This window comes from Dermacentor silvarum, chromosome 10, assembly GCF_013339745.2.
Source record: "Dermacentor silvarum isolate Dsil-2018 chromosome 10, BIME_Dsil_1.4, whole genome shotgun sequence".
In the NCBI taxonomy this organism is placed as follows: domain Eukaryota; kingdom Metazoa; phylum Arthropoda; class Arachnida; order Ixodida; family Ixodidae; genus Dermacentor; species Dermacentor silvarum.
The window spans coordinates 21,929,129-21,956,204 of NC_051163.1; the positions used below are offsets into that span (position 1 = coordinate 21,929,129).

The 27,076-nt window shown below is 46.9% G+C and overlaps 2 protein-coding genes across 2 annotated transcripts in view; both read left to right on the forward strand.

Moving 5' to 3' along the window:
* LOC119465824 (uncharacterized) overlaps positions 1-3,577 on the forward strand; it is a 40,914-nt gene extending 37,337 nt beyond the window's left edge. Inside the window, exons 15-16 of the mRNA XM_037726298.2 lie at positions 1,019-1,226; positions 3,154-3,577. Of these exons, the coding sequence (XP_037582226.2) occupies positions 1,019-1,226; positions 3,154-3,369 (424 nt within the window). The 3' untranslated portion in view covers positions 3,370-3,577. The remainder of the gene's footprint in view (positions 1-1,018; positions 1,227-3,153) is intronic.
* A 1,596-nt stretch (positions 3,578-5,173) lies between these two features.
* On the forward strand, positions 5,174-25,451 carry LOC125940866 (uncharacterized). The gene is made up of 10 exons (XM_049657495.1): positions 5,174-5,302; positions 6,627-6,735; positions 8,886-8,903; positions 10,858-10,887; positions 11,969-12,031; positions 13,281-13,302; positions 17,325-17,470; positions 20,203-20,289; positions 21,864-22,183; positions 25,177-25,451. Exons 1-10 carry the CDS (start codon positions 5,174-5,176, stop codon positions 25,372-25,374), a joined length of 1,122 nt encoding a protein of 373 aa, XP_049513452.1. The 3' UTR covers positions 25,375-25,451.
* Positions 25,452-27,076: the final 1,625 nt, after the last annotated feature.

The window sequence follows — 27,076 nt, forward strand, 5'->3', positions numbered from 1 at the left end:
GTTGTGAAATATTTGGTTGGCTTCAATAGTGCAAAATACCCAATAGTTCATTTTTGAATACGAATACGAATAGTTAATGTGTAATATTTGATTCGTATTCGAAACTTGGGATAACCGCCCACCTCTACAAAAAATATAACGTTTCTAGCACGATGTGGTTTGACAAAGCGGCACAAGACGTCACCATCAGAGTTTCTGTACTGACGCCCGCGTCCTCAGTAAACTGGTATTCCGTGAAAGATAAAGCGTATACGGACGCGCAATACACTTACTAAGCCCGAGGGCGAGGTATCAAATCCCGGCCACGGCAGGTCGCATTTCGATGGGGGTGAAATGCGGAAGCATCCGTGTATACAGAACCCCAGGTGGTCAAAATTAACCCGAAGTCCTCCACTACGGCGCGCCTCAAAATCAAATCGTGGTTTTGGCGCGTAACACCCCAGAATTTAATTTTTTGAGCAATACATAACCAGCAATGTACTCCTCGTTACATGACCAACCAGACTCCGCTTTTCCACTCGTAACCCCACAACCTCAAACACCATTCCACATCAAAGAACAATTTCTCAAAACTTGTTGGGCTTCAGAGTACATTCTTACAAAAAAGGAAAAAAGAGTAAAGAAAAATCGACCAGCATGGTAATTAGTCATTCGTTTTCACAACTGAAATATTCAAAACTGGAAACTCCCTCCAGCGTATTAAAAACCTACTGTAGGTTCCGCGCTATCTTTCCAGCGCTTATATCAGAATTTGGAGACATCAAATTCAGCGAATCAAAAAAATTATACGTTGGGATTTCTGGGGCTAATCTCCACTACAACAACGAGCCGCACCAGTTTGCTCTCTAATGCAGACTTCTCTCTGTGTCTATTAACGTTACACCTAGAACCTTTCATTCAGCCCTTAGTTTCTTTTCGTGTTTCTTTGACATTGTCCAAGTCATAGCTGTATAGAATGCACCGGTCGTTATGCCTAACGTGTGTGTTGTACGTGTCTGCCTATTGCACGGGCCCGCAGGTACCGCATGGAGGAGAGCGCCTCCCAGTCCGCCTACTTGATGGGCGTGCCTTGCGTCGAGGGTCACCCGACGTCGTTCGCCGAGACCTGCTCGAGCGTTGTGCGGCGGGGAACGCACGGAGGCTTTGACGGCCGCAGCCTCACACCGTGGTTCGCCAAGAAAGGGGCCATGTTCGCCTACGAGGACCGAAGCTCCATTGCAGCCAAGGTGCGTTCCGATGAGCGAGGAATTTTGAGAAAGAGAATATTGCCTGGAAACCATCGACGATGATGGCCAACGTATGCGAATAGCCCGAACGAACGAGCAAACGAACGAGCGAACGAGCGAACGAACGAACGAACGAACGAACGAACGAACGAACGAACGACGACGAACGAACGAACGAGCGAACGAACGAACGAGCGAGCGAGCGAGCGAACGAACGAGCGAACGAACGAACGAATGAGCGAGCGAGCGAACGAACGAGCGAACGAACGGGCGAGCGAACGAACGAACGAACCAGCGAGCGAACGAGTGAACGAACGAGCGAGCGAACGAGTGAACGAGCGAACGAACGAACGAGCGAAGTGCGAGGGGGAGAGGGAGAAAGGCCTATTCCAGTGCGAAATTATTGTACGTACCGTTAACAACAAGTACACGGTCGTAACAGCCCTACACAACGACCAGAACTTAAAGGGTAAAAGCAAACATCAGGCTACTGTACATTCGTCGCGTTCAGTTGGTAAGATTGCACACTATATCAAGATTGCTGCGCAGACAGAGTAGATAAATCAAAGGTGGATAAATCAATACACTGCCTCGGCAGCTTTGGTCAAAGTCTTGTTCAATCACTGCTCACCGTGGTGACTGAAACAGCGTCTGTCTGAGCCTGCCTGCGTCCGCCGTGGCCATTGTAACCAAACGAGCCAACACCGATAACAAGGCGCTCAATGGTGGGTGCTCTCACAGGGACACGGGAACACGCGAAACGACACACGCACGTGCATATATTTTATATTTAAAATACCCTTAAAGTAAGCAGACATGGCGGAAATAAGTATTTACAGGGGATAGTTATAACAAAATGTGTTATAACTGCGAAACCTAAATGTCGACAAAGGTCAATGATAACTATTCTAGGAAGTCTCACAACCATAGCGAGAAAAACAGCCAAGCTTAATAAATATACCATGTTTGGGTACGTCAAAAAAAAGTAATAATACACGTTGCAAAAAGTAGTTTCCCTATCGTACAATGTTAGCAAACGCCTTCTATGATTGCGTCGTGACTTTAATAGTTACTAGGGATGCGAGAAGGTGATTCCACTCGTTGGATCTACAGGGCAGATACGAATTTGAAAGTAAATTCGTCCTGTAATGTGGAACGCCAACTTTATGAACATGATCAAGTCATTGTGATTATATGTATTGTACGGGAAGATGTCTTCAAGTGCCCCCTGTTCCTGCGCGCACTAGACCCATAAACAATCGGTTGAACAAGCTCAACTCGCCACAATGGTTGTCTTCACTGGAGTGCCCAAGATTTTCGCGCCGCTGCTGGCTGTTTGTGCGCTGCAGGCACTACTCTTCTGGCGTAACCTACTCGCAGCCGCTGTGGGCTGTGGCTTTTCTATATATAATTGCGCGCGTCCTCTTGTTTGAATTTTCGAGCGCAGCTTCCTGTCGTGAGCGTCGGCGTCGGCGTAACCGAGCGAACGCGCACAGCGAATTATGAAACAGCAAACGCGGAGCGCAGTGATGGATGGAAGCCGCGAGGCGGAAAGCGGAGGAAGGGGAGGGTATAGCGAAAGTGTGAGAAGAAAAGCGTAGTGCGGCGATGATCACTACGAGATGGCGCCAGAGTAGCGCACGTCGTCTAGGAAGTCTCTCTGCAGCGCCTGTTGTGAATCGAGCCCGCGCGTCACCCACGCGCTGCATCTCGCGATCTCCCGATTAGCGAGTCAGTCGCGCCACACTTCGCGGCGTTTGCAATGTGCCGCACGAGACAGATTGTCCGCGCCAGCCCAATATATCGCGAAATTAAAACACGTATAGAGCTGCGCCCAACTTTCGCACTCGGGAGTATCGTAATCGTCGGTGAATATTTCTCATCGGTTATCGATCGTCGTCGTCATCGCCTTCCCGTATCGCTGCAGATGAAGGGCTGCCTGCACGTGTTGCGAAGCCTGGGCGAGCTACGCGTCGGCTGGGCGCTGTTCGACATCGAGCAGGAGCTGCTCCGCGCCGAGGACTGCGACCTCGAGCTGGTCCGACCGGCCGCGCACGGCCGCATCAGGACGGTCAGGGCTATCCTGGACGCCCTGGGGAGGACGGCGAACCCGCACGCCCGCCGACGGAGAAGGCGGAGATGACGGCGCCCATGGCTCTTTGCTCAACACGACATACAATGCAGCCAAACCCCGCAAACTTCCTTCGGATCTGCTGCTTCTCTGCCGTGCCTTTTTAAGGCGACAGCCTTACATGGGTCACTGGTTTGAAAAATCCGTTGTCAGGCGTTATGGCACCAAAATTCATGGTGCCACCATGTGTTGTTGCCACCATGGTGCCCCCAACAAAGATAGCGGATTCGAGTGCCTTAATTAACTGTACCTTAATTAGGTAATAGTTAATTAGGGCAATCGAACCCACGACCTTAGTGTTACTTAAGGCAAAGTTAATTGAGGCACAGTTAATTAGGATAGCGTTAACTGAGGCACTCGAGCACACAACCGTTGGTGAGAGTCGAGACCCTCGACCACTGGTGGGGTGGGAGTCGGAACCCACAGACCTGTGGTGGGAGCAAAAACGTAATAGGTAGTAACAACGTATTCGAATGAGAATGTCAAGCAATTTAATCAATGTCTCGTGAGCGCGCAGGCTTTCCCCTTCGTCCTCTTTAGCGTACGCTAAAGTGACTGTCAACTTTTGTCTTAAGGGAGAAGCACACGGCCGTATCGGGTTAATCAGAAGCAAATCAGCAGTAGTATGATTAAGGTGGAGCGGATTCACAGCTGGTTTTGGGTAGCGCGACGGACAAGAGAGTAGTGAACTGACAGGAGGTGCGCTGGTCATAACTTCTTTTTTTTTTCTTTTTTTCTGTAGCCACTGTGCCTAAGCCTGAACGGCGGCTGTGAATAAAAGAACGTTGAGTTGTGAGAACAGCGCACATCCTGTCTATTCACTGCGACTGCTTTAACCTCGTGTTGACGCGCTACCGAACCCAGCTGTGGGAACCAGGAGACACGTAGCGCAATCACGCAAGCGGCACGACGTTAGGTCAAAACGCACGGCGGCGGCGATGGCGCGAATGCGCCTGCAGTATCAGTATTAAGAACCGCGCAATAAGTCAATCCTAGTGCATAGCGCAGTCGTCGCTCAAGGGTTTTAAATATGCGATATTTCAGAAAACTTTATATTCCCAAAAATAAAGTTGTTTTCCTTTTCTTTTTTCTTTTTTTTTTATGGTTCTAGGCAAAGTTAAACTTTAGCAAAAGCGTAACACAATTTTAAAAGCGACATTCACATATTTCTGGATTCAAAATTTCAACATTACAAGTACTGGTGCCCTAAATAACGAACACAACAATGCTTAAATTATATAAGGCAACACGATCTATACAAGTCAAGGCGCTAGGTCTCCGGTAGACCGAACTAAAGCGAAACTTACGCGCAATGTTGTTCCGGGGTACTCCGCCCGGTAGACAACACATGCGAGAACACATTGCTGCACAACCTGCGTCACACAGGGCTGCAATGTCTTTGATTTATTTGATGCAATATCTGTTCTTCCTTTTTTATCCTTTTTTTTTTTGTGGGTGCATAACCTTTCGCCAGATTCCCTGTATAAATAAGTAAAAATAAATTTATTAGTAAATAAATAAAAATTCCATACAGTGCCTGGAAATAAATTCATCGCTCCATCTCATCCTAAGCGTCCCCTGAATGTGCTTCCCTTTCCTTGGCCTGTTACTAGATGGATGTGTTGTTTGTTTGTTTGTTTGTTTGTTTGTTTGTTTGTTTGTTTGTTTGTTTGTTTGTTTGTTTGTTGTTTGTTTGTTTGTTTGTTTGTTTGTTTGTTTGTTTGTGTCCTTCCTCTGCACAAATGGCACATACCCATCTTGTGTGTGGAAAGCTTTCTTGAAGATGAGAAAATAAGGGAAAGGAAAAGGGTGCCTAATGGTGAGGCCCTTGGTCCAGAGCTCCACTGGCGCGGGTTGCTCGCTGGGCCTGATCTATAGAAGAGCTGTTTGCCCCTCCAAATCGCAGTCCGCAAGTCGTGTCTCCTATGACAGCGAGAAGTTTCAGGTTAGTGAGGCTGGCGAGTCCGCTGTGTGAGAGGTCCATAGAGCTATCTTTTCTTTAAAAAAATCGCCGCCCAAGCACTCCGCACAGATGGTTAACCAGCGAAGCTGAAACGTGCGGCCCCGGTGTTTATGGGTTAATCCCGACGGTACAATAAAGTCTTTACCCAATTATTGGTTACGTCTTTGTGTTTCTTAATGAGGTGACACACAAGTTCGGCTGCGATGGAGAAAACGACGTCACTGACGGTATGCCCGCAATCCGTTGTCGTCGCACTGCCGCTTGCGATTCTTCAAAATGAAATTGCTTCAAAATTAAAACTGTCCGTCACGTAAGACAATGAATGGCTCATACCCCTTTAAGCAATGGCTCATGCACCCGTAAACGCGGCCTCCACATTACGACGACCGAAGAGAAGTGAACGCTGGAATGACGAGCGGCAACGCAGCCAGCCGTGGTTAAGAAGACGACGACGACGTCGAACGCTCGGCGTAATCGAACTCGTGCCTTGCGCGGACTTCGCGGCGGCCACGCTAGATGGAGCAGCGTGTACAGCGGGAAGCGTGAGAGAGCAACCAGCTGCGCACACGTTTCGGCGTTTGAAATGCGGTGCGTCGTTACATTGCGTCCAGCTAATCGTTTTAAACGTCAACATTCATCGTGAGATGGGGTTCTGCCGTAATTTGCTTCTTCTTTTTCTGCTGCTTCATCTCTTCTTCTTCTGTTCGTTCTCCTTTCTTTCTCTCTCACTCTGCATAGATGAGTACCGGCGGCACTCGCAGCTTATGCATTTTAACGCGATTAGCATTATTAGGATACTTCAGATATTTTCCGGTGCCTATCCTTCTGCTTGTCTGCAGCTGTGTCTCTAACCGTTTTCCCGCCAACTTGCGTCGCTGTGTAGTCCATGGTTTAATGGGCGGAGAACTGGGCTGCCGTTCCTGAGCTAACCCGGATCGAAACTAATTAACCGTTGGACCAAATTGGATCACGGTACATGTGGTACTGGCCATGTGTCGCTCTTCAATGAAACTCTTTGACGAATGACAAAAATGGCTCTTGAATGACAAAAAATAATGATTTCTGTAGTTCTGGGCAGAATCGAAGTTTAGTTCTCAACTCATGAAAAACAACAAGCCTAACAATTCGCTATGAACGCTTTCTCTTTTTTTTTCTCGCTTTTTTTTTTCTTTCAAACACACTAGCTGCCGATAATAACTCAGGGCTGCCTGCCAAATGTGGTCCAACCAATTTTTATTGAGGCAGCACACTTCGTTCCCAAGATTTGGGTCCCTTGTGGTGATATAGGATGCAGTCATTATTTTAGAGCACACCGCCAGGCGAAGAAGAAGAAGCCGCGGTGCCTGAGGCCAACCGCTGCCGACGGTTCAACGTCACCGTCGCGCAGCGTCCAGCACCGTCGCCCAGCATGGCAGGTAACGTATTTGAATCCCGCATTTTCGACGGCAACTGTCGTCACTCGATTAAGCATGTGAAACACCTCCCTTGATAATCGGATATAGTTTCTCAGCTTTTCGCGTCACGACGTCACGTGTGAAGGTGTAGAAGTGGTCTTCAGTTCGAACGAGCCTGTGCAAGCGCCTCTATTGATAACCAAGTATAATTCATCTGCCCTTCGAGTCATGACGTCACGCGTGAAGGTGCAGAACCGGCCCGAAATGTAAACGCTATAGGAGGTTCGAATAGTGGAATTTTCGAACCGAATCATAGTGGAATATTCGTGAAATGGCCCTCGAATGCCGAGTCGAACACCGAATATTTTCTTGTTTCTACAAAAAAAGAAAGACAAGTGAAATAGAAACCTTATTGGGGGAGCACGTGGCAAAAAAATTGTTCATTAACATTGTTTGAGACATTTCATGTAACGCTGTTGACATGTAGACGTCCGGTCGACTGAAAATCTAGTAAATTTTATTGCAATAGCAATTATATGGACACTCCAGTCGCATTTCTGCCGTCGCCGTGAGGTTCCGTATGAAGTCCAAGGGCGATAACATCGTCGCCGCGCGCCGTATGCTGTATTTGCGAGTGAAAGCGTGCGAGGGTGAGCCGGCGATCGCGGCTCAATCTCCCCCACACAAGGGAGGAAAGCGGGAAAGAAGCGCGCCGTCTTCCAGTCGCGCGCAACGCTCCGGAGGGAGGGAGCGAAGGGAGGGTAGGGAAAGCGACCCGAGCGGCAGCGCGCGCGCGCGCCTGGGCCGCAAGGCGCCGGGGTTAGGGTAGGAAGGGGGGTGCGTTCAACGCCGCGCACCCGCCCGGCCGCTGTATATTGCAAGCCATCTGAGGCGGGGACAGAATCCGCCCTGCGCTGTGTTTTCGCGGCTTAGCTCGCGTTGATGCGAGCGGCGGCACGAAGGTCCATTCGCTCGCTGCTGCTAACGCGCTCGCTCACTCCAGCGTGTTACGACAGCGAGTTTCCGCGCTCATCGAGTGAGATGCGTTCATGTTTGCTTGTGCGCGCGTGACACCATGCTTGTTCATTTAGTTAGTATGCCTATATGTTTACAAGTTTGTACGGCCGATAAGTCTACTATCCTTATTTCGTATAGTTATCCACTAATTTTCTATCACAATGGATGCTCCGCCTTTCGGGCGAAACGTGCGCCTTCTTTTTTTTAACTATCTGCTGCGCCGTAACAGTGGCAGTAATAAAAAATAGAGGAAACAAAAAATTAAAAAGAAACCGTTATTGACGTTCGAAACAGCACATCTGATCGCTCATCACGAGGCAAGGCTTTAATACCGTGGTCCCGCGGTGCAATTTTCCGGGATGGAATTTCTCGACTGGTTCATTTGCGCAAGCTGCGGAGGTGAACCATTCACGGTTTACAAAGTGAATCGATCACAGTTCACAAAGTGGATCATTTTAGATCCACTTAAGGATCGAAAATGCACCGTGTGACCAGGCTATTAGAGATCTGAAAATGCTAATGTGCGCATGCTCTGCGGGATGGAGCATGCATTGCGACTGAGATCGGAAGCGCGAACATTCCCGAGCTGGAGCTCGTTAAAGCTCGGTGCGTGGCACTCCGGCGAGCGATAATGTATGGGTTGTTGCCGTTCGGAATGGCGCCTAATCTTCCTTCGTATCCATCCATAGCGGCGGGCCGGTGTCGGCGACGCTAGGATAATAAATTAAAGCGTCGCAGCGCTCTCTGTATGACCGGTGCAAGGTGACGGCTTTCAGGGACATTAGTCACGTGACTCAGAGCGTGAGCCGATTGTCCAAAGCGGCCAAAACAGATGTAACTAGAGAAAGCGCTGACACACTATTAGCGCGAACTTGCTTTCGCATCACATATAGTTCCGATGACACGATAGTAAACACGAACCTACGCTGCCTCACGGTATACGCCTTCTCGCTACAGGTAACGAATTAGGTTTTGAATGTTACTGGCAAATTACAAAAACGTGGCGTTGCGTTGTGCGCTGCCGATGGTGTACTGCTCAGCCCCGCACGGTGGCAACTTTCAGTACCATAATTTTGTCGGATGAGAACCGTAGCATGATAACAGCCTCAGATGCTGTGTTTAATTATTTTCCCCCTTTCATCGTTCTTTTGCAGAAACGACGGAACAAACCAGTAAGTTTGTATATCATTTCCCGCACGACTAACAAATAAAAAAATGTGGGCAGCATGCACTAGTGGTGCAAGGTTGGAGTAAACAGCGGAGCTGGTGATCGACCTAGCTTCTTCCAGGTTTTGATAGGCTTGGCTAAGCTTTGCTAGGAAATGCTAAGTGCTGCTGTAGGCACGGTATTCCGAATCGGCTCGCCGCCGACGCGCAGATTCTTGCTTGGCCTCTCGACGCGCTTCAAGATGAGCGGTGGTTTCTTCGGGTGTCCGGATCTTCTTTGGTCGTCCCATGTCAAGACTACATCTACTCGTCACAGTCAACGAGAGTTCTGCCGCCGTCGCGGCGGCTCCGAGCTTTATCTCCCCGGTGACGTCACGGTCAAGCTGCGCTTCTACACTTGCCGGGGCGTGGCTGGTCGAAACCTGCCGAGCCGCCGCCAGAGGCGCCGGCTGCAGTTACGGACACCGCGCGCGTTCGGCGTGAACGCGGGGAAATGCGGACGGCATCGGCAGCAGCTCTGCGCGTTGCCCTTTTGAGGCTGCTACAATTTCTCTCCCTCTCACTCTCATTTGCTCTTTCTCCCGAACATAGCGCGCGCCGCGCGCATGCTCTCCTTCCCTCTCCTTAGCGTCCCACGTCAAGGCAACATGTGCACGGCACGGAGAGGAGGCGAAGCGAGGATTGCCTAGCAACCACCTCACTCCGCGAGGTGATTGCTAGGCAACGCACGGTGACGACATCGCCATGGCACCGTTTTTTGTTCGCACTACGCGGCCTAATCAAGAGCTTAAACAGCTGCTCTGTTAAAATTCGCCGACGATTGCGAGACTTCCCAGTGCGAATTTCGAGAGCAGCTGTTGAAGTGTTTTAAATTCGCGATATATTGTATCAAGGAATGTGATTCTGAACGACAATGTCCTCTTGGCGGCGGCGCTGAGCCTCTCTCTGCACGGGCAGCTTCGTTTAGCAGCTGCGGCAGACGCAGCATTTCCACCGGTTACGGCGCTCACTGTCCAGGAAGAAAAGCGTGAACACGGGAACGTGTGGCTCGCGCGGAGCGCATTCTCTAGCGGCGGTGACGCAGGAGGTCCGAAGCCCACGCCAGCGTTTTTTTTTTTCGTATATGGTATCGGTGGACGCGATCGCCGTGTGCCTGGTCGCCGCCGTGAAGCGCGGCTCGTGCGGCGCTCCACTTTCCTCCTCACCCTTTCACCGTACTCTCCTCCTCCGTTTCCCTCCTCGCGCTCTATTCGCTCTCGCCGTCTTTCATCCCCCGCTGCGTTCCGCGTTCGCTCTTTCATCCTTCGCTGTGCTTGTTCGCTCGGTTACGCTGAAGGACGCTGAGGCCGCCGAGGGACGCTCAACGCAGAAACGGGCCGCTTGAGAGCTGCGCTCTAAAAGTTGTTAATGAAGTGTACATTCATGATTCCGTGACCACGTTGGCCTCTGAGGCTGTTTCATCTCGCTCTTGCTGTTTATGGTTGCCGCTGACTACAGCCGCGTTTACGTGAATGCGACAGCGACGCATCGCATCCACGTGAACGGCGGTAATGCGCCAGGAGGAGGTAGATCGAGACTCGTCTCGCGTGGGGCATGTAACCGATGGCGTATCGCATTGAGGGGGAGGGGAAAAGTGAGAGTGTACTCCCGTGTACTTTCCTCCACTGATCGACGAGACCCTCTCTCCGGAAATGGGTTCCGGCTTGTTTCGTACGGAAAGGGATGCCCCACATGTAAACGCTCTGGTATAAGTATTACCGTGATGCGGTAAGAAATGCGATACGCTAGTACTGTTGCACCTCGGGTAAGCGCGCTTTATACGTTATTGAACAGACGGTAGCTAGCTATAGCGCAGATGCCGTCTGCTCGCCTATCGCATGCGCTGTAATGTGTTGCGTCGACTCCATACTGCATATCTGGCGATGTTAATCCTGCTTTTTTTGCTCCGCCAATTTGCAGCCGCTAGCGGGGAAGCATCCGTGACTCGTGGTAAGCAGGCCTCCACTCACCTCTATACGCCAATTCTCAACCTTATCGCACCGCAAACGATAACGAGGTCTTCTTCTGGTAGAACCAACACCACCTAGATAACACAGGCCTATACGTACTCCGATCTATGACGTCATGCTACCTGGCCCGAAATTTCCATTGCCAAGGCTGGCGTGACGAAAGCGCTGACGTCAAAATCACTGTTGCTTACGCGGGAGCATCCCCATTAGATTCTATGGCAGTCGGGCCTAGTAGCGTGACGTCATGATCGGAGTGCGTAGGCCTTGCGCTATCTAGATGGTGTTGGTAGAACTGAGAGTTAGGGCGAATTGGATGCAGTATTGACGAAGTGATCAGTATATCACTTATCAGGGTCGACGGCGCTTCCTTGCCGTGTGCCATCGTCAAAGATGCTGATGTCAAAGATGCTGAAGCCGATGACCAGAGCCGCGGCAGCTAACTTAGCCACGATCCGCGCGCACGGTTCTTTTGCTCGAAGCACGGTTTTGAGAGCGCTGCAATACGATAGCGCATGAGCGCAGTCACGTGGTTTCATTTCATATTTCGTGGCCTTTCTTTAAACGCCGAAGAAAAAAAAAACACCACGCAGTATGTACGTTTCCACCACAAAAAAAAAGTGGATCGGTTGTTTCTGAATCCCACAACTTAACGAAACGCACTTGACCCTAAAGTGAATATTGAAAATTTTGCATAATTGATCTTAGTTAATTAACTAATTAAGCGTGAATATTTAAAAAATACTCTAAGGAGCACCACATGACGGCAAGCCGTATGTCGTTGGTTTCATTCAGCTGCGGTTGACCACTTTATTTAAATCCTTGGTTCAAGTTACGTGAAACAGCGTGAAACACCCTGCATAAGATGCACTATATATCGTCGTTTTAAGCTATGGGAATGAAGTTTACGCAAATGCCATACTGTCACTTGATCATATACTGGCTGAAACACCATACTGGCAGCGCGCGCACTCAGACACACACTATCTCCACATTTTCTCAGTATAAATATTTAGCACTCTGATAAAGATTCGCTTTCAATCTCTTTCTCTCTATCCTTTAAGATTCAAAATCCACACTGGAGAGCGGCGGCAGCAGCAGCGACCCCTCCAAGGAAGCATTCGTCGGTGAGCGCCATTTCTACTGCTCCGTTTATATATATATATATATATATATATATATATATATATATATATATATATATATATATATATATATATATATATATATATATATAATTTTATTTCACAATGCTGCAAGCTTCAGTGGCCCAGGCAGGAATGGAACAATTCAAACATAAAGATAATGCACATGTGTATTACATGTGTGTTCTATTATTTTTATTATAAAGAACCATTCGGCATTACCTTGTACAGCAAGAACGTGCTGTGAAATAACTTTTTAAAAATTTTAGAAAAATAAATTATATTCAATTGCTTCAGCAAAGTTAGCCTCCTCAAATGCATGCTCGGGAAGGAGTTTCCATTGTGAGACAATTCTTGTGTAAGAAACTCTGTAAGGTGTGGGTTTCGAAAATTTGGTTGCAGCGAATGCTTGTTAGTGTTTCGAGTTGTACGAGTTTTCAGGTGTTTCAGAGTTTTGATAGATGTATTATGATGGGGAAAAAAAAAGCTGAGAGCTCAGCTTGAATCAAATTTCTGACCTTCTACTAAGCATCAGTGAGGAATAATTGGAGTAAAAAGAGAAACAGAAAATTGTTGATGATGAGAACAAAAATGGTGGCGAGTGAGCCAGAACAGCCAAGACTCCTCAAAGTTTCAAATCAAGACTACTCTCGTGCAAGAATTTGATGATAGCCTTTAGAATATCACGCCGGCGACGAAGGTCCAGCCAAGGTCCCAAGAGAACCTTTTCAGGCAAAGGTTGTGTGGTCGTTTTTCCATATCGTACCAGTTTATTTAGAAGTAAACTTAAACTACATAACTTTAGAGGAATAGAGCGAGCCTACCTCATTTAATGCTTATAAAGAAATATTTGAATAGATTGTTTTCATTCAACTGGCAGAAGAAGGTCGATTATTACTTAGCAAACGCTAAAACGTTCTCTTTTTAATTAAATTGAAGTGTGTTTTTGGGCTTGCTTGTAACTCGTGGTAATTAATTTCCAAGCGCGAACGAAAGACGTGGACACATAAAAAAACGCTGTGCCCAGACGGCGCATGGTCCAGTCATTTTCCGGTTTCTCGTCTTTCCCTCGCGCTCGGTAATTTGTGTACTGTATTACCGCGTCCCTAGCAATTTTATAACAGTCGCGTTGCTCGTCGGCGCTCAATCCGTTTTATTCCATTCTTTGTGTTGGGCTGCTTCTGCAATATGAGGACGATAGGCTAAGACGAAGTACACTTACCTGTTCCAGAAAGCCAAGTTGAAAGCACGCGGTAAGTTTGACCCCTGCGTTTCCCTGACACGCCACTCCGCCTCAATTGCTTCATCCAGCTGAAGTGTTTTATATTGCATATATAGTGTAGCAAAAGTGAAGCCCAGAACCGATGTTTTAGAAGAAGACGATGATGTGTATCATTATAGAAGTCAGACTGATGCTGTGTAGCATTAAAGACGCAGACGATGCTGTGTAGCATCAAAGAAGCAGACGATGCTATGTAGCAATAAAAAAGCAGACGAGGATGCGTAGCATTATAGAAGCAGACGATGCTCTGTAGCATTAAGGAAGTAGACGATGCTGTGTAGCATTAAAGTAGCAGATGCTGCTATGTAGCATTAAAGAAGCAGACGATGCTGTGTAGCATTATAGAAGCATTCGATGCTATGTAGTATTACAGAAGCAGACGATGCTGTGCAGCATTAAAGGAGCAGACGATGCCTCGTAGCATTACTGCAGCATTCAAAAGTTAGCACTATATCGATGTGTTCGTGTGATTTTGCCCTGATTTTTCCTTGTTGTGATATATACTAGTACTTCAGGAGTTCCAGTTAACTGCGAACTTAGAAGCTAGAACCGCCCATTTCATGTACAAGTTGTTGCAGTTGCTGCTTTACTCTTAGCGTTCATAATCTTAAACTGTGCTGCTGGCTTTCCCTTTAACCTCTCAGTCAAAACCCGTAATTTACAAAGCATAACTCGCCCTCTTCTGTGTGATCACAGATTTATTTGGTGCTTCTTAGGAATAATGACAGCGACCGCCGACGTTTCGTACGCTTGGCTCTCATGTTGCCATGACAACAGTTGTTCCCCGGCAGTCCTTGCGAACTTTCGACGCCACGCGTGATCGATTCTTTATCATTGTTTTTTTTCTGTGCCCTAGCTGAGACTGTTACGGCGTTTACAGAACAAAAGATGCCCCTCACTCCCTCCACCCCTTCTTTCCTGCTTTAGCGAGCACCTTATTTTTCCACACTGGGGAATAACGTCGTGTTCAACAAACTGCAATGAAATGCATGCTTCTTTTGTGCGGCATAATTAGATATGAACGCTAAATAACTTTTCTGGATATTCGCATTGAACGCGCACATCGAGTCCGCAGTTGTCTTCACCACATAAAGCCTGTTGATACAGCGAAGCGCAATTCCAGTGAACTTTTCGGCTGTGTGGCGTTTTGTGCGATTTCTTGGCACTCCTGGATCGGGTTACGTAACAATAAATCTCGGTCAGGTGGCACGCATAAAGTAATGATAGGAAGGTGAGCTAAATTTTCATCTACATTTTTAAAACAATTCTGCTGCCAGCGCGGAACGGCCTTCGCCGCATAAAGACTATGTACGCAGTGAAGTGCGCTTGTAGTAGCTTATCAGTGGCACCGTTTGTGCAGTGGTCATACCGCGCCGTAAGCATAAATTTACGCGCAGGCACTCAACAAAAACGTAATAAGAACATTTTTATGGGTGAGTACCTCAGTCATGTGCAGTTGCTGCGCAGCTTGTTCATAAACATAGTGTAGTTAAAAAGTTTACGCGTCGAAGACTGTGTCGAGCTATGGTCACAAACACTCGACAAACACTGTCTTTACGCGGAAAACTGCAAGTATATAAACTGCGCTTACGCAGTGGTTTGTACACGTGCATGTACACACACCTCATTTGCATACCCATTTAGGCTTTTTCAGCGCGGTCCACTTTTAAAGGAAACACATGCGTGTAGACCACGTGCGAACTTGTGGTTGGTGGCGCTGGCACCTTTCTACACACATGCAAAGTGTTTTGACATACAGTTTCAAAGAGCACTTGCAGCTAGATAGCCACCAAAGTGAAAGCCGCAGCCCGTTGAAGTGCTCCCTTTAACGGTTAACCATACTGTACCTAAATGCTTTCAGATTTCAGAAATGTTTAAAACGCAAACAGGCCAGACTACATCGCTAACCAAGCAGATATTCTTCCGTTCTTGGAATCGCCAGTTGGGTGACAACTAGGCACTGACCCTCAAGCCGATGTGCATCTTTCGGAACACTTACTTATCAAAAGACCTATCTGGAGCAAATTAACGTTTCGACAAGGGGGCGTTGATTCGTCAGTTTTTCGTCAGTGGGCCCTAACGAAGATAATTAGGTCCCACTATCGAAACGCCGGCTCCGGAGACATCTCTTGTTCGACCACTGGTAATTCAATCAATCATCAATCAATCAATCAATCAGTCAATCAGATCAGTCAGTCGATCAATCGATCAATCAACGTTTACTTTCTGTCTATCATAAATGCAGACATTGAGGTCTGTGAAAGAAAAAGACAACTTGACGCGTTCACAGCCTTTTAAGCATTTCAGAATAGTGGTTACAAAAATATTTGTAAGAAATCACTATGTAACATATTATGGCACTTTCACGAAGTGATTGAACATGCATTCATGGCAAGGAATCATATAAAGATTGGTGAACATTGATAAACACAAAGATCTATACACTCTCGTTACAGCCTAGTACAATAACACAACAAATACATGAGTAGAGTAGTCTGATTGTTTATGCATATGTAATGCGTAGTTCTCGACGAGTACAAATTAATACGTCAAAATTGTTACTCTCGTGTCTATTTAAAAGAGAAGGCAGAGTGTAACAAAGTTGCTTTTCATCTAGATTTAAGCAAACCACCGGTACAACCTAGCTTTCTCCATGTCGTGTAGTGTAACTTGCAACTCTATTTTGTAAATGGGCTACCATGCGCAAGTCTGCATGCTATTTTTATTCTCAGATTTAAGTTTGATGCTTAACCTATACCTATACAGATTTTATATGCCAACTACTTCAGCACTGTGAAACGAATCCGCAGTTGGAGAGACATAAAGGGCATTGCGAATAAAGTGAACACTGTTTTTTTTTCTGTAGTTTGTCTCCAATTTACTGGGGTCATCTGTCTTCTTTTGGGCACGTGCACTAAGATATTTATCCTATATTTGTTTTCGAAGAGATTAAACAAGTGGGACAAAAGTAATACTGAGTAAGATGCACCGATAGTAGGTTCTACCACACCTTTACGATTTTGTCACAAGAATGCCCGATTCATAGAGCTGGTTTGGGACTGTCGTATTGACACCAATAATTTTACGGTTTTTCATTTGTGGCCTGTTTAGGACAGACTCGCTTTAAAAGAATACGAATACAGTCGCCCACCGATTTCCGAGAGGGTAATTTTCGGACGCACTCATTTATCCTGACTTACCAGCAGCGGTGCCATTCTCTTGTAGAATCGATGTATGGCGGAAACTGAAATTTCAGCATTCGTATTGTGAATATTTCACGAAATTTTTCACGGACATTTCTCTTTGTCCGTGGTGCAAACCATTCTTATTCCTATTGACTATATAGCAGTTAGCCTGTTTACAATATCCCTAGAGAGCAAAAGCTGTGATGTTTTTCTTTAATAGACCGTTAATTTACGTATATATTTAGATATATGTATATGCCATGCCTTGCTGTCATACGACATGCCGTAAATGCGGTTTATATTGCCACACCATTTTGTCGCTAAAGTTGCTCATACCTTGTCTTACATTTTTTCCCGAAAGTTATTCCTCGGAATTCGCAGAATGACAGCAAAAAAAAAAAAAAGTGCCATGAAACAGAACACCGACAGCGCATGGCTTTTATGTTAAATCTTCTCAGACTGAAATATTAAAAGTGCTCAACAATAACAGAAACCCGGAAATTACGTAATTTTGGGGGGCAAGGCTGTGCGCTACCTCCGGGATCGGCCCACGCAAGTGGCCGCGTTTCTACCAGGAAGCTCGCCTTCGTGCATAGCGTTCACCGCCAGCGTTTCCCGGTAAACATTGCGGTTGCATAAGCCGCAGTTGCCGGGAAGCGTGAGAAGCAGTCGGGGATCTTCGAATGCTATCGCGTTCCACTCTTAAAGGCGAAGCTTAAGCGTCCTCTAAGTTTTTTTTTTTCTGTTTTTTTCTCGACTGCTAAGGTTGGCAGGTCTGGTTCTACTCACCCTCCGTCCCTCTTTCTAGGATCGGTGCCGACGAGAGCGCGCGGCGCAAGCGTCTGCTGTATGCCGGCCTGTTGGCCGGTGCCACGCTCGCCGTTACGGCGATGCTCGTCGCCACCTTCGCGTCGTCGAGCAAAGCTGGGGCGCAGGGCGCCGCCGGAGAGACCAGTGCGTATACACGCCGACGACATTCGAGCAGTGAACGTAACGCGTTGGCGACTTACGTCAGTCTGTTTTGAGCTACGTAACTACACAGGGTGTTCATTTTTAGGTTTAACGGATTTTTTAGAAATCGCCTGTGACAGGTAGCATAATTCTTATCATTGAGCTGGGTTATTCGAAGAGGCGGACATCAGTAGCACGAGAACTCAAGACACACATTCAACTAATTAACAAAATTGACTAACTTCTTAGTTGATTACTTTACGACACATAATTGCAATTTACGAATTGTAGCCGGTGAGCTTGTCGGTTGCATCACTTGGAAGGAATTTCCAGAATGACACCAGTTTGGAGATATGCGCCGTCAAAGAAAATCGACGTAAGAACGCACTGTTGTTCCACTTACTTTTTTACCGAAACGCTGTTTTATGCATTGAAGCACAAAAGTAACTGAAACGCCCATCTATTTCGTTCCACACTTTGGGGAAATAATATCTCGAAAGCTGGTGTCATCCTGGAAATTCATTTCAAGTGGATGCGACTTGCAAACTCACCGGCTACAATTCGTAAATTGCAATATGTGTCGTAAAGTAATTAACTAAGAAGTTCATTAGTCAATTTTTGGTAATTAGTTGAATGTGTGTTTCGATTTCTCGTGCTACTAATGTCCGCCTCTTCGAATAATCCAGCTCACGGACAAGAATTATGCTACCTGCCACAGGTGATTTTTAAAAATTCCGGAACGCTTCAGTTTGAACACCCAGTATATGAACCGGCTGGGACCAATAGCGGGTGTTGTTACTTCCTCATTTGTAAGGGTGGCTGAACGGGCATGTTGGTAATGTTGCATGTTTGGTTAGCAGCGCGACCATCTACGTGGCAAGTGAGAGAACTGACAGTAAAGAGCGCCGACTTGCAATAGTCTTTATTGCGCACGTAAACCAGGTTTAAATACCACGCTATGGCACAACAGAAAGTACAAATGGGTGACACGTGTTCCGGAAGCGAAGTTCGAAACACGTGTCACCCATCTGAACGGTTTTTAAGCCTGGTTTATGTGCCCAATAAAAGGTGTTGAAAGTCAGCACTCTTTCCTGTCACTTCTAGCTCTCACTTCTCATGTAGATCGTCGCGCTACTAACCAAAGATTCTCATCTGTATTTCTCCACGATCGCCGCGCCAGTACGTCCGTACGATCGACGACACGGATACGTACTTCAGCAGTTCTGTTCTTAAAAAAATATACGTATATCGTAAATTTCTGAGGTAAAGATTTGGTTTATTTAGAATGCCGATTGTTCTTAATGGGTAAGCCGGTAACTAGCCCATAGCAGGCACTGTGAAAGGTCGATGACGTCACGAGAAGCTGGTGCGGGAACTTCAAGCTGCCGCTGCCACCTTTATTTTCCTTTCTGGCTTACCATGTCCTTCGCTCGCAGTAAGACAGGCCTATTTCGTATTTAAAGAAGGTAATTCCTCAGTATAGACGAACATATATTTTCTTTATGCCCATTCATGCAAATTCTTCAGACGGACACGTTCAGCCCAGCTCTTGCTCGTAACTCCCGCTTCTTTCCTAACTTCCGCGACTAAGTTGTGAGGTTTACCGACCGTTAACTGCGCAGTGTGTTGGCTGCGGAATAATTTTGACCACTTGGGTACGTTTAATGCGCACCTAAATGTAAGTATAGACGAGCGTTTCGCATTGGCCGGGAATCGACGATGAGGTCAGGAATCGAACGAGTGACCTCGCGCTCAGCAGCAAAGTGAGCGAAAGCAAAGGACATACCTTCTGCGACTGCCTGGCGTTTTCGAAAGTCACGCATCCGCTCCCCCGAAATGCTTCTCGCTACACGCCTCTTCTGGCTACTGTGCATCCTTCTGCGCAGCTCAGCTAGCAAGTCTTTCCTCCCCGTTGTGACGTCACGGTGGCGTGTCTGTGACGTCACGAGTCTCGCCGCCGAGGCAGGACAGATGGTCGTTGCGAAAGGACACGATCGGCTTATTTCCTAGCTATTTCCTAGATAGCAAAAGCTACGGGCCGCTTCTGCCAACCAGAAAAGAAAAAAAAGAATAATCAAGATACTTTTATTGTTTTTGTATAAACACTATACTACGCTGTTCGTATGTTGCTATTAATGTGTATGCCTCCTGGAATGTTTTGTTGGGGGTGCCCTTTAACCTTGTTGTCTGGTTCTGGAGCGTATCTTTGTACCTGTACAGACATGTCACTAATTAAACTTCAGGCTGTTTACTACAAACTCGAAGGGCTCCCCCATCGTCTGTCTCTGCCCCCCCCCCCCCCCCGCCCCCTTCTCACGACGCCGACTGAATGTAATCTTCACGGAAGAATTAGCATAGGAGTCTTTTTGGGCAAGTTGGTGCGGCATACTGCAAGTTGAACAATGCGAAAAGGCGAAGACAGAGAGACACGTAGAACCATGGTTTGGTAGTTCAGCGCTCGTCATTTGCTAGCGTGTCCCTGCTGACTTCGTCTTTTGACGCTGTATAACTTGAAGATTAGTATAACGCACAACGGGACGAATCCCCCCTCCCGTGCCTGGAACACGCAGCCGGTTCTCGGTAGCGATTGGCTCACTAGCCCTAGCTTCCGCTGCACTTTAAGGGCTTGGTGAAAGCAAGTGTATAGTAACATGTTGACCGCCTTAAAGTAAAAATTTCGGCCAGGTATACGGCAGAGAAGTTGCTATTTTCTCTTCCCTCTCTTTTCCTCTTAGCGGAATTCGAAGAAACGGAGAACCCGTGGCCAACGGTCGAAGAACGTCGCGTAACCGCTGAAGAAGAAGGCTACTTATACTACAAACGTGAGTGACGACGGCACTTCGTCGCAATCGCTTAATTACCCTTTAACCCCCAAAATAATTCCAGAAAAACGTACCAAACTTCCCAATTTTTTTCATCTAGTTATGAATCGTTCTCTCATTCTGATTCTGAAAATATATTACTTCATTCTGAATACTTGATTACACGTTTATTTTCTGCCCTCTAATGTAGAAAATCGGACCCAAAGCTAATTATCAACCCTAACTCGTCTTTGACGATGGGAGCATGCACAATTACCGCAGGGCTGAACGAGTAGTGACATCAGTGATTGACGATATTGGTACAACCTAACATGACGAGTACAGCTCTAGAATGGTAGTTAAAGGGTTAAGATAGTGTTACGTGGAAGCACAGTAGGGAACCTATCTACAATGTGTATTTACAAGTGGTGCAGCAAGCACTTGGCCAACATATGGAAGCCAGCCAACATCCAGCAATGCACGTCGTCGTCCTCAGATCAGCCAGTGGGCCGCTTATGGGTGCCTCCCACTAAATCCAAAGGTCGACATCTTCGTCGAATAAATAGATACGTAGCAATATTAAGGGACGCTAAGTGCAAACGACGAGTCTGGAGAAGCATTGTAAGCGATAGCAAATGTTCAGCGTTGCGCGCGAGACTCCTCAGCACGGTATATGTTCTAACAATAGCGGACGCGACGTGACGTGACACAGCACGACCTGTCGAAAAGTGTTTTTCTGAGCGTGAAGGAAGCCCGCGAATACACGCAAAGTGCCTCGAGCGGCCAGTCAGTGCGGCAATTTTGCGTGTATTCGCGGGCTTCTTTCACGCTCGGAAAAGCGCTTTTATGTAGCATGCATTGAGCAACAGAGATCTGTATCGGGAGTTTATCATGTTGATCTACAATTTTCTCATTTACACTTTTCTTCTATTTATAATATTTGAGAAGTTGATTAACTAATTAAGACTAATTATGTAATCAGGCGGAATGCAAAAAAATAATCTGAGTATCTCCAAGCGACGGCAAACAACATTACTTTGGTTTTATCCAGCTATACGTGACACTTGCATATTTGTAAATATCGCTGCGTGATATTCGGGACACCCTGTATATGCTACTTGCTGTGCGAGTTCGCGTCCCTCGGAGGCAGCCGGAAGCTCCACGTCGCAGTTTGGTCCATCAAAAGACCAGTTAACGCACAGTTACTGCATATGCTTCCATTTCCCTTGCAATAAAACGGCTAGGTGTAACGTACTGTCACGTCGTAGTGACGGTTAAGAACCAAACACTGCCAGAAGGGTGAGTTGAGAAGCTAACTCCCGGTTTATTGTGCGAGCTCGCGCCCAGAAAGGCGAGCAACATGGCAAAGCACAACGATAGCGGCGAGCCCAGTGATCGGACCTATTCTCACGAGTCAATTGCGTCCGATATTTATACTCGTCGCTTGTGACAGAGACAAGTGTCACACCGAACTTTCAGCGGACTGTCAACTGTCACAAGTGTATATCGCTTCGTGATAGTGACAGTCCGGTGAAAACGGTCACCGCCTAAAAGTGAAACGACCGCTCAAAGTGAACGCTCGTCGTCGCATATAGGTCGCACCACGAACCGTAAGACTGCGACCCTGAAGCCGAAGTCGAAGCGCAAGAGGCGTCGTGGAAAGGCCACCGAAGAACAGACCACCACCACCACCGCCACCCCTGCTACTACCTTCCCGGACACGTCCACCGTTTCGTTCGATGGACGCTCGGAGGAACCGGAACACGCTCGCGGCCGCCTGGGTGGCGTTCGAGACGCAGACCTCGGCAGCAGAGGATCCGGCTCTCGCGCCAACGCCAGCGACACGAACACGCACGCCGAGCGCACCTCGTCTCCAAGCAAGCACACACAAAGACTGTGCGACCTATGCCCGATGGTAAGCTTATATGAATGACTCCTAGTTAAGGGTCTGTCGGAAAACCTTATGGCGAAGTAAAAGCCATAATATTATAGATCGTTTTCACGTGGCGTCACGGGTCAAGCCTCTAACAGTGCCTAGTATATACACCTCGTTTGACTCAACGAAGATGGCAGACCTCGGGCTGTAATCGTAAATAAAGCGTCAACATGGGGGTCGGTGACGTCATTCCTGCTACGTCCTCGGTTCCCCGCACCGTGCAAGGTTTCAATACACGTGCCTCGGCTTTAAACACTAAATCAGTTTGAACTGGTAAAGAAGACTTTAAAAATTTACGGAAATTTCGCGATAATAGGTTGATTATTAGAAGAGAAGAAAAAATGGTCGAAGTTCCAATTTTTTTCGAACTCGGCGCCGAAACGCCAGCTTCGGTACGTCAGTGCGACGTCATGAATTTCAAAGTTTTCTTTTTCTTTTCTTTTCTTTCTTTTTCGTCTTTGGGGCTGGCGTTGGCACAGTGAAAAATCCCGAAACTTACCATGTTCGATCTTTGGCTCCTTTAGAACACAATGTAGTCTTTTTTACAGCGAAGCTGTCAAGGGCTAGTTCCCCCAGGTTCGTGTCCGCGTGTAGAAAAAAAAAAAAACTATCATCAGCATTGATGCAGCTGGCTCGTTGGCGCCCCTCGGTTTGCGCTCGTGCCGTTGGATGCCATGCCGAGCACACGCTTGTGCCACTGCTCGTGTTTACGGGGGCATGAGCCATTGCTTAATCGGGTATGAGTCATTCATGAGCAACTGACGACGTGTCCACAGCTGGCTGCGTTGCCGCTAGTCGTTCCAGCGTAGAATTTTACTTCTCTTCTGTCGTCGTAATGGGGAGGTCGCGTTTACGGGGGTATGAGCCATTCATGCGGCGAAGCGTCAGTCGAAGGAGCGCGATATTGAGGCCAAACGTCAGCGTCGTCTTGCCCTTCCAGGAACCCGACAACGGTGGTGCACGCCTCGGCAACGCTAGCGCTAACTTCCCCGGCTCGACGGAGAGGTTTCAACGCCAGTTTCTCAACCGGAAAGTTCATGATAGACATGTTCTGTTCGGTGATGCCCAACGACGACACACCCATTTTCATCGTGGGGGCAATATTCACTATTGCAGACCCACCATGCATAGTCACAGCTTCGCTGCCTTCCATCTTCACAGTAGTGGAAGGGCTCTCAATTTTGTTTTCTTTATCAATAAGCTATTAAATAGGCCATGGCAGACGCAGTCAAAATCCATGACGTCACGGCAAACTGGTGCCGGAATAGAGTAATAGCCGGCACTTCAAGGTGGCGTCACCATACGAATTTCTTGTGCCCTTTCTGGATTACCAAGCCTCTTCTGGTGGTACGAATCGCTTTGTTGGTATCGTGCACTCTTAAAAATGTTTGCATTGTTTTGGGTTTAGCTTGTTCAAAACAATAATCGTCGTCTGCCTTGCTAGCATTTCCTTTCTTGAAAACTCTGCACTCGCTACTTTCCTGTCGATAATAGCGCTATTTTTACCTGTACACTGTTACACGTGTAGCTATGGAGGAAGTCGCCATTTTTTTTTTTTTTTTTTTTTTTTTACTTGGTGTAGAAAAGTGTAGCTCCGCCCGCCTGCACGAATCCATTTTTATAGCTGTAGTATAAGCATGAAAACTATACTTTCTACACTGCGGTTACGATGAGTGTAGGCAGCAGACGACAAACAAGTTGGCTGGCGCTGTAAACGCGTGGCGCCATTTTGTCTGGGACTGTCAGCGCTAGTATAGCGAGGATAGTGAATATTCGCTGCAAGAACGGTGGCGAAGTGCCGGCGTGACCATTTGTCACAGAGGAAGATGAGCTAATCTTCTAAGAAGATAAAATTATCCTACTCACGGATGGTTCGGGTTTTTTCAGACTCCGCGCTGTATATTATGCGCGTTGAGAAATTGTGTTCATGCACTGCGCATTCGCGATGTATTGCGCTGCAGTTTGTCTAGGTTTGTTGATGAAAGGAAACTCGCACAATTGGCGTTTAGCTTCAGGCAAGGGCATATGCACAGCCAATAAGTGCGAAGTCAGGCGAAGTGCGGAGTCGGGCGCTTTTCGTCTGCTGATGCAGAAGACGACGCGCATTCGGCTCTGAGCGAGTCAAGTGCAGCACACCACGTCATAGCCTCTACCCGGCAGTGTGCACTCGTCTACAGGAACATGCATGAGCTTGCACGCGAAGTGTAGGTAAAAATAATAATAATAATAACCCTATGCATATGTCACGCTGATAACGCGCATGCCGTTCTTGACCTGGAAGTACCGAGCGCGCAGCGTTAAAGAAAGGAAAGGCGGAAGAGATGGATAACGATTAGTATTGTTGTGGGACAAGATAAGCCCCGAAAGGTGCAACCTTTTTTGAGAGTGCAGAAGGGTAGTTATACTAATACATGCAGGCGTAATCGTGTTTCTCTTTAGTGTCCCTTTAACAGTGCTACTAGCGGTAACGCGGCCATATTGGTTAGGACATGTTAGCTGTTTAGAAAAACCTGCTTGCGGAATTTCGCGTGTCGTCTATTACGTTACTAAAAGTAATGCCACGTCTGGTATGATGGATGTTCAACGTGCAGTGTTTGATCAGCCATATTGAAGGAATATTTTACTTCCTCGTAGCGCACGCAAACGATAATTAAATATTTCACCTGGCTTGAGCTATAGTGATTCAAAAAAAATTTGCGCGATAAAAGAAATTAAACGCGACATGACTGACAGCGCGCTAAACCGAAATATAATTACTCTGTAATTATGACGATTCACTGGAGAGTGCACAGAGCATGATACTATCGCTCCGACTTTCTTCCGTGGAGTCTGCAGCACTAATTGAAATAAAATTATGTAGGTTTGACACTTTTTTTTTTTTAGAGTGCATCGTAAATATAATTGTGAGTGAAGTGGTTATTGTATATGGCGCAAAGTGATGCTCACTTCTACGCGTAATTGTTTCCACGCAGGTCCTAAGTCCACGCACAAAAAGACGACAGCTCGTGACGACAAAAGCCAGAGAGGGTAGCAGACCGCGCTACTCCTCGCGTCTCCACGGCTCGCCTCCCATTGATGACGTCACGGCCTCCGCGCGGCTGGAACGAACGCTGGGATTTTTCTGTCGTTGTACCCTCGACGCTTCGCGTCTCATATCTGGACTGAATTAACGCGGCGAAACTGTCGTGGTATTAGGCGTGTGCAACAACAGCTTGGCGACGTCTTGAAGCTGTCTTTCTTTAAAGAAGTACACTGACAGAAATGTTTGTCTCGTTTTTATTTGCAGCACTCTTTTTGATAATCGCCGAGCCAGTAATTTGTTTGTTTGTTTGTTTGTTTGTCTGTCTGTTTGTCTGTTTGTTTGTTTGTTTGTTTGTTTGTCTGTTTGTTTGTTTGTTTGTTTGTTTGTTTGTTTGTTTGTTTGTTTGTTTGTTTGTTTGTTCAAGATTCTCAGTTACCTGTTTTCCAAGAAACTAAAATGCCATTAACAACTCGCCGCACTTCACTATAGGTCCCCGACCTCATGCGTTCTATACAGAGACGTCCAGCAACAAACAGCAGCTGCACGGAACATTTAAGCCTCCGCATTATACATAACTCGTTTAGTTTCGACAAGAGACAGAGTAAGGAATTCATCAAAACATTGAAACATTATTAACGCTATGGTATACTCAATTCCCCGAGAGCGCAACACACAATTTATCACGTTATATATTTTGTCACGTAGTAGTGACGGTGAAGGAAACAGTCGCAAAACTGTGAATGACGAAACGGACTTTTTATTGGGCGAACCTGCGCGTGCACAAAAGCAAGTTATGCACTCGACGCACAGCGATATCAGCGAACGCAGTCGGCGATCGTCGGAAATCTGATCTGCGGGTCAAGTGCTTCGGCTTTTATACCACACGAGCCCTCGAAGGTTCCAGAGTAATCGCTGGTGCCCGCGTGTCTTCCAGAAAGTACTGCATAATTCGCGTCGCGCATGCATGCAATCGGTTTACACAAGGTTCGATTACAACAGACAGCCGATAGAACCATCGATAACATTCGAGAAACTTCCGATAGATGCAGGCGCGTCTTGCGCTGAGCGATAACACTTGTTAGACGGTGTAACTCGGTCACCTGAGAAAGATAAGCACGTACACGTGTCAATATATATATATATATATATATATATATATATATATATATATATATATATATATATCCATCTCAGGTGACCATATATATACCCACACACATTTTAATGCGAACAATGAAAAAAAAAATGCGACCAATGCAGTGCGGCATCAGACGTTAAAATACCAGGAGACAAAAGAAAGAAAGGAGGGAAAGAATTCGTCACATCATCACGTCATCGAAACTTGCTGTGCCACACTGCGCTTGGCGCGCTTTTCTGAACGGGTCTTATATACAAGGTGCTGTAATTATTCGTGGCACTCTCTAGGAATTTAGACTTCGTGCTGTAGTTATTGTGGGATCGACAGCTACTTAACAAAGCAATTAAGGAAAAGCGGGATACAGTATTTTCATGTCAGTATACTACTTTAACACACGCTGACTGCGAAGATCGGGCGGGCGGGAGTGTTTAGTGTGCAGTAACGTATAAACTGTGCAGCTGCTGTTTCTTAACAAATTGCGCTAAGAAAACGCGTGCACACAAGAGATCGAGGCGAGTTCTTGGCGTCATAAGCACATATATGAATTCAGAACTAAGAACGCACTAAGTTCTTCAGCGTAATGTGCACTCTATGTTCCTTGTCGTTGTAAGGAGAGGCAAACTTCGCACCTGAGAGCTGTGGACAGAGTCGGAGACGGAAGTTTGGTGTCATTGGTCCGTACTGGCCCGTTTACGTTAGGGTTGCACTACTG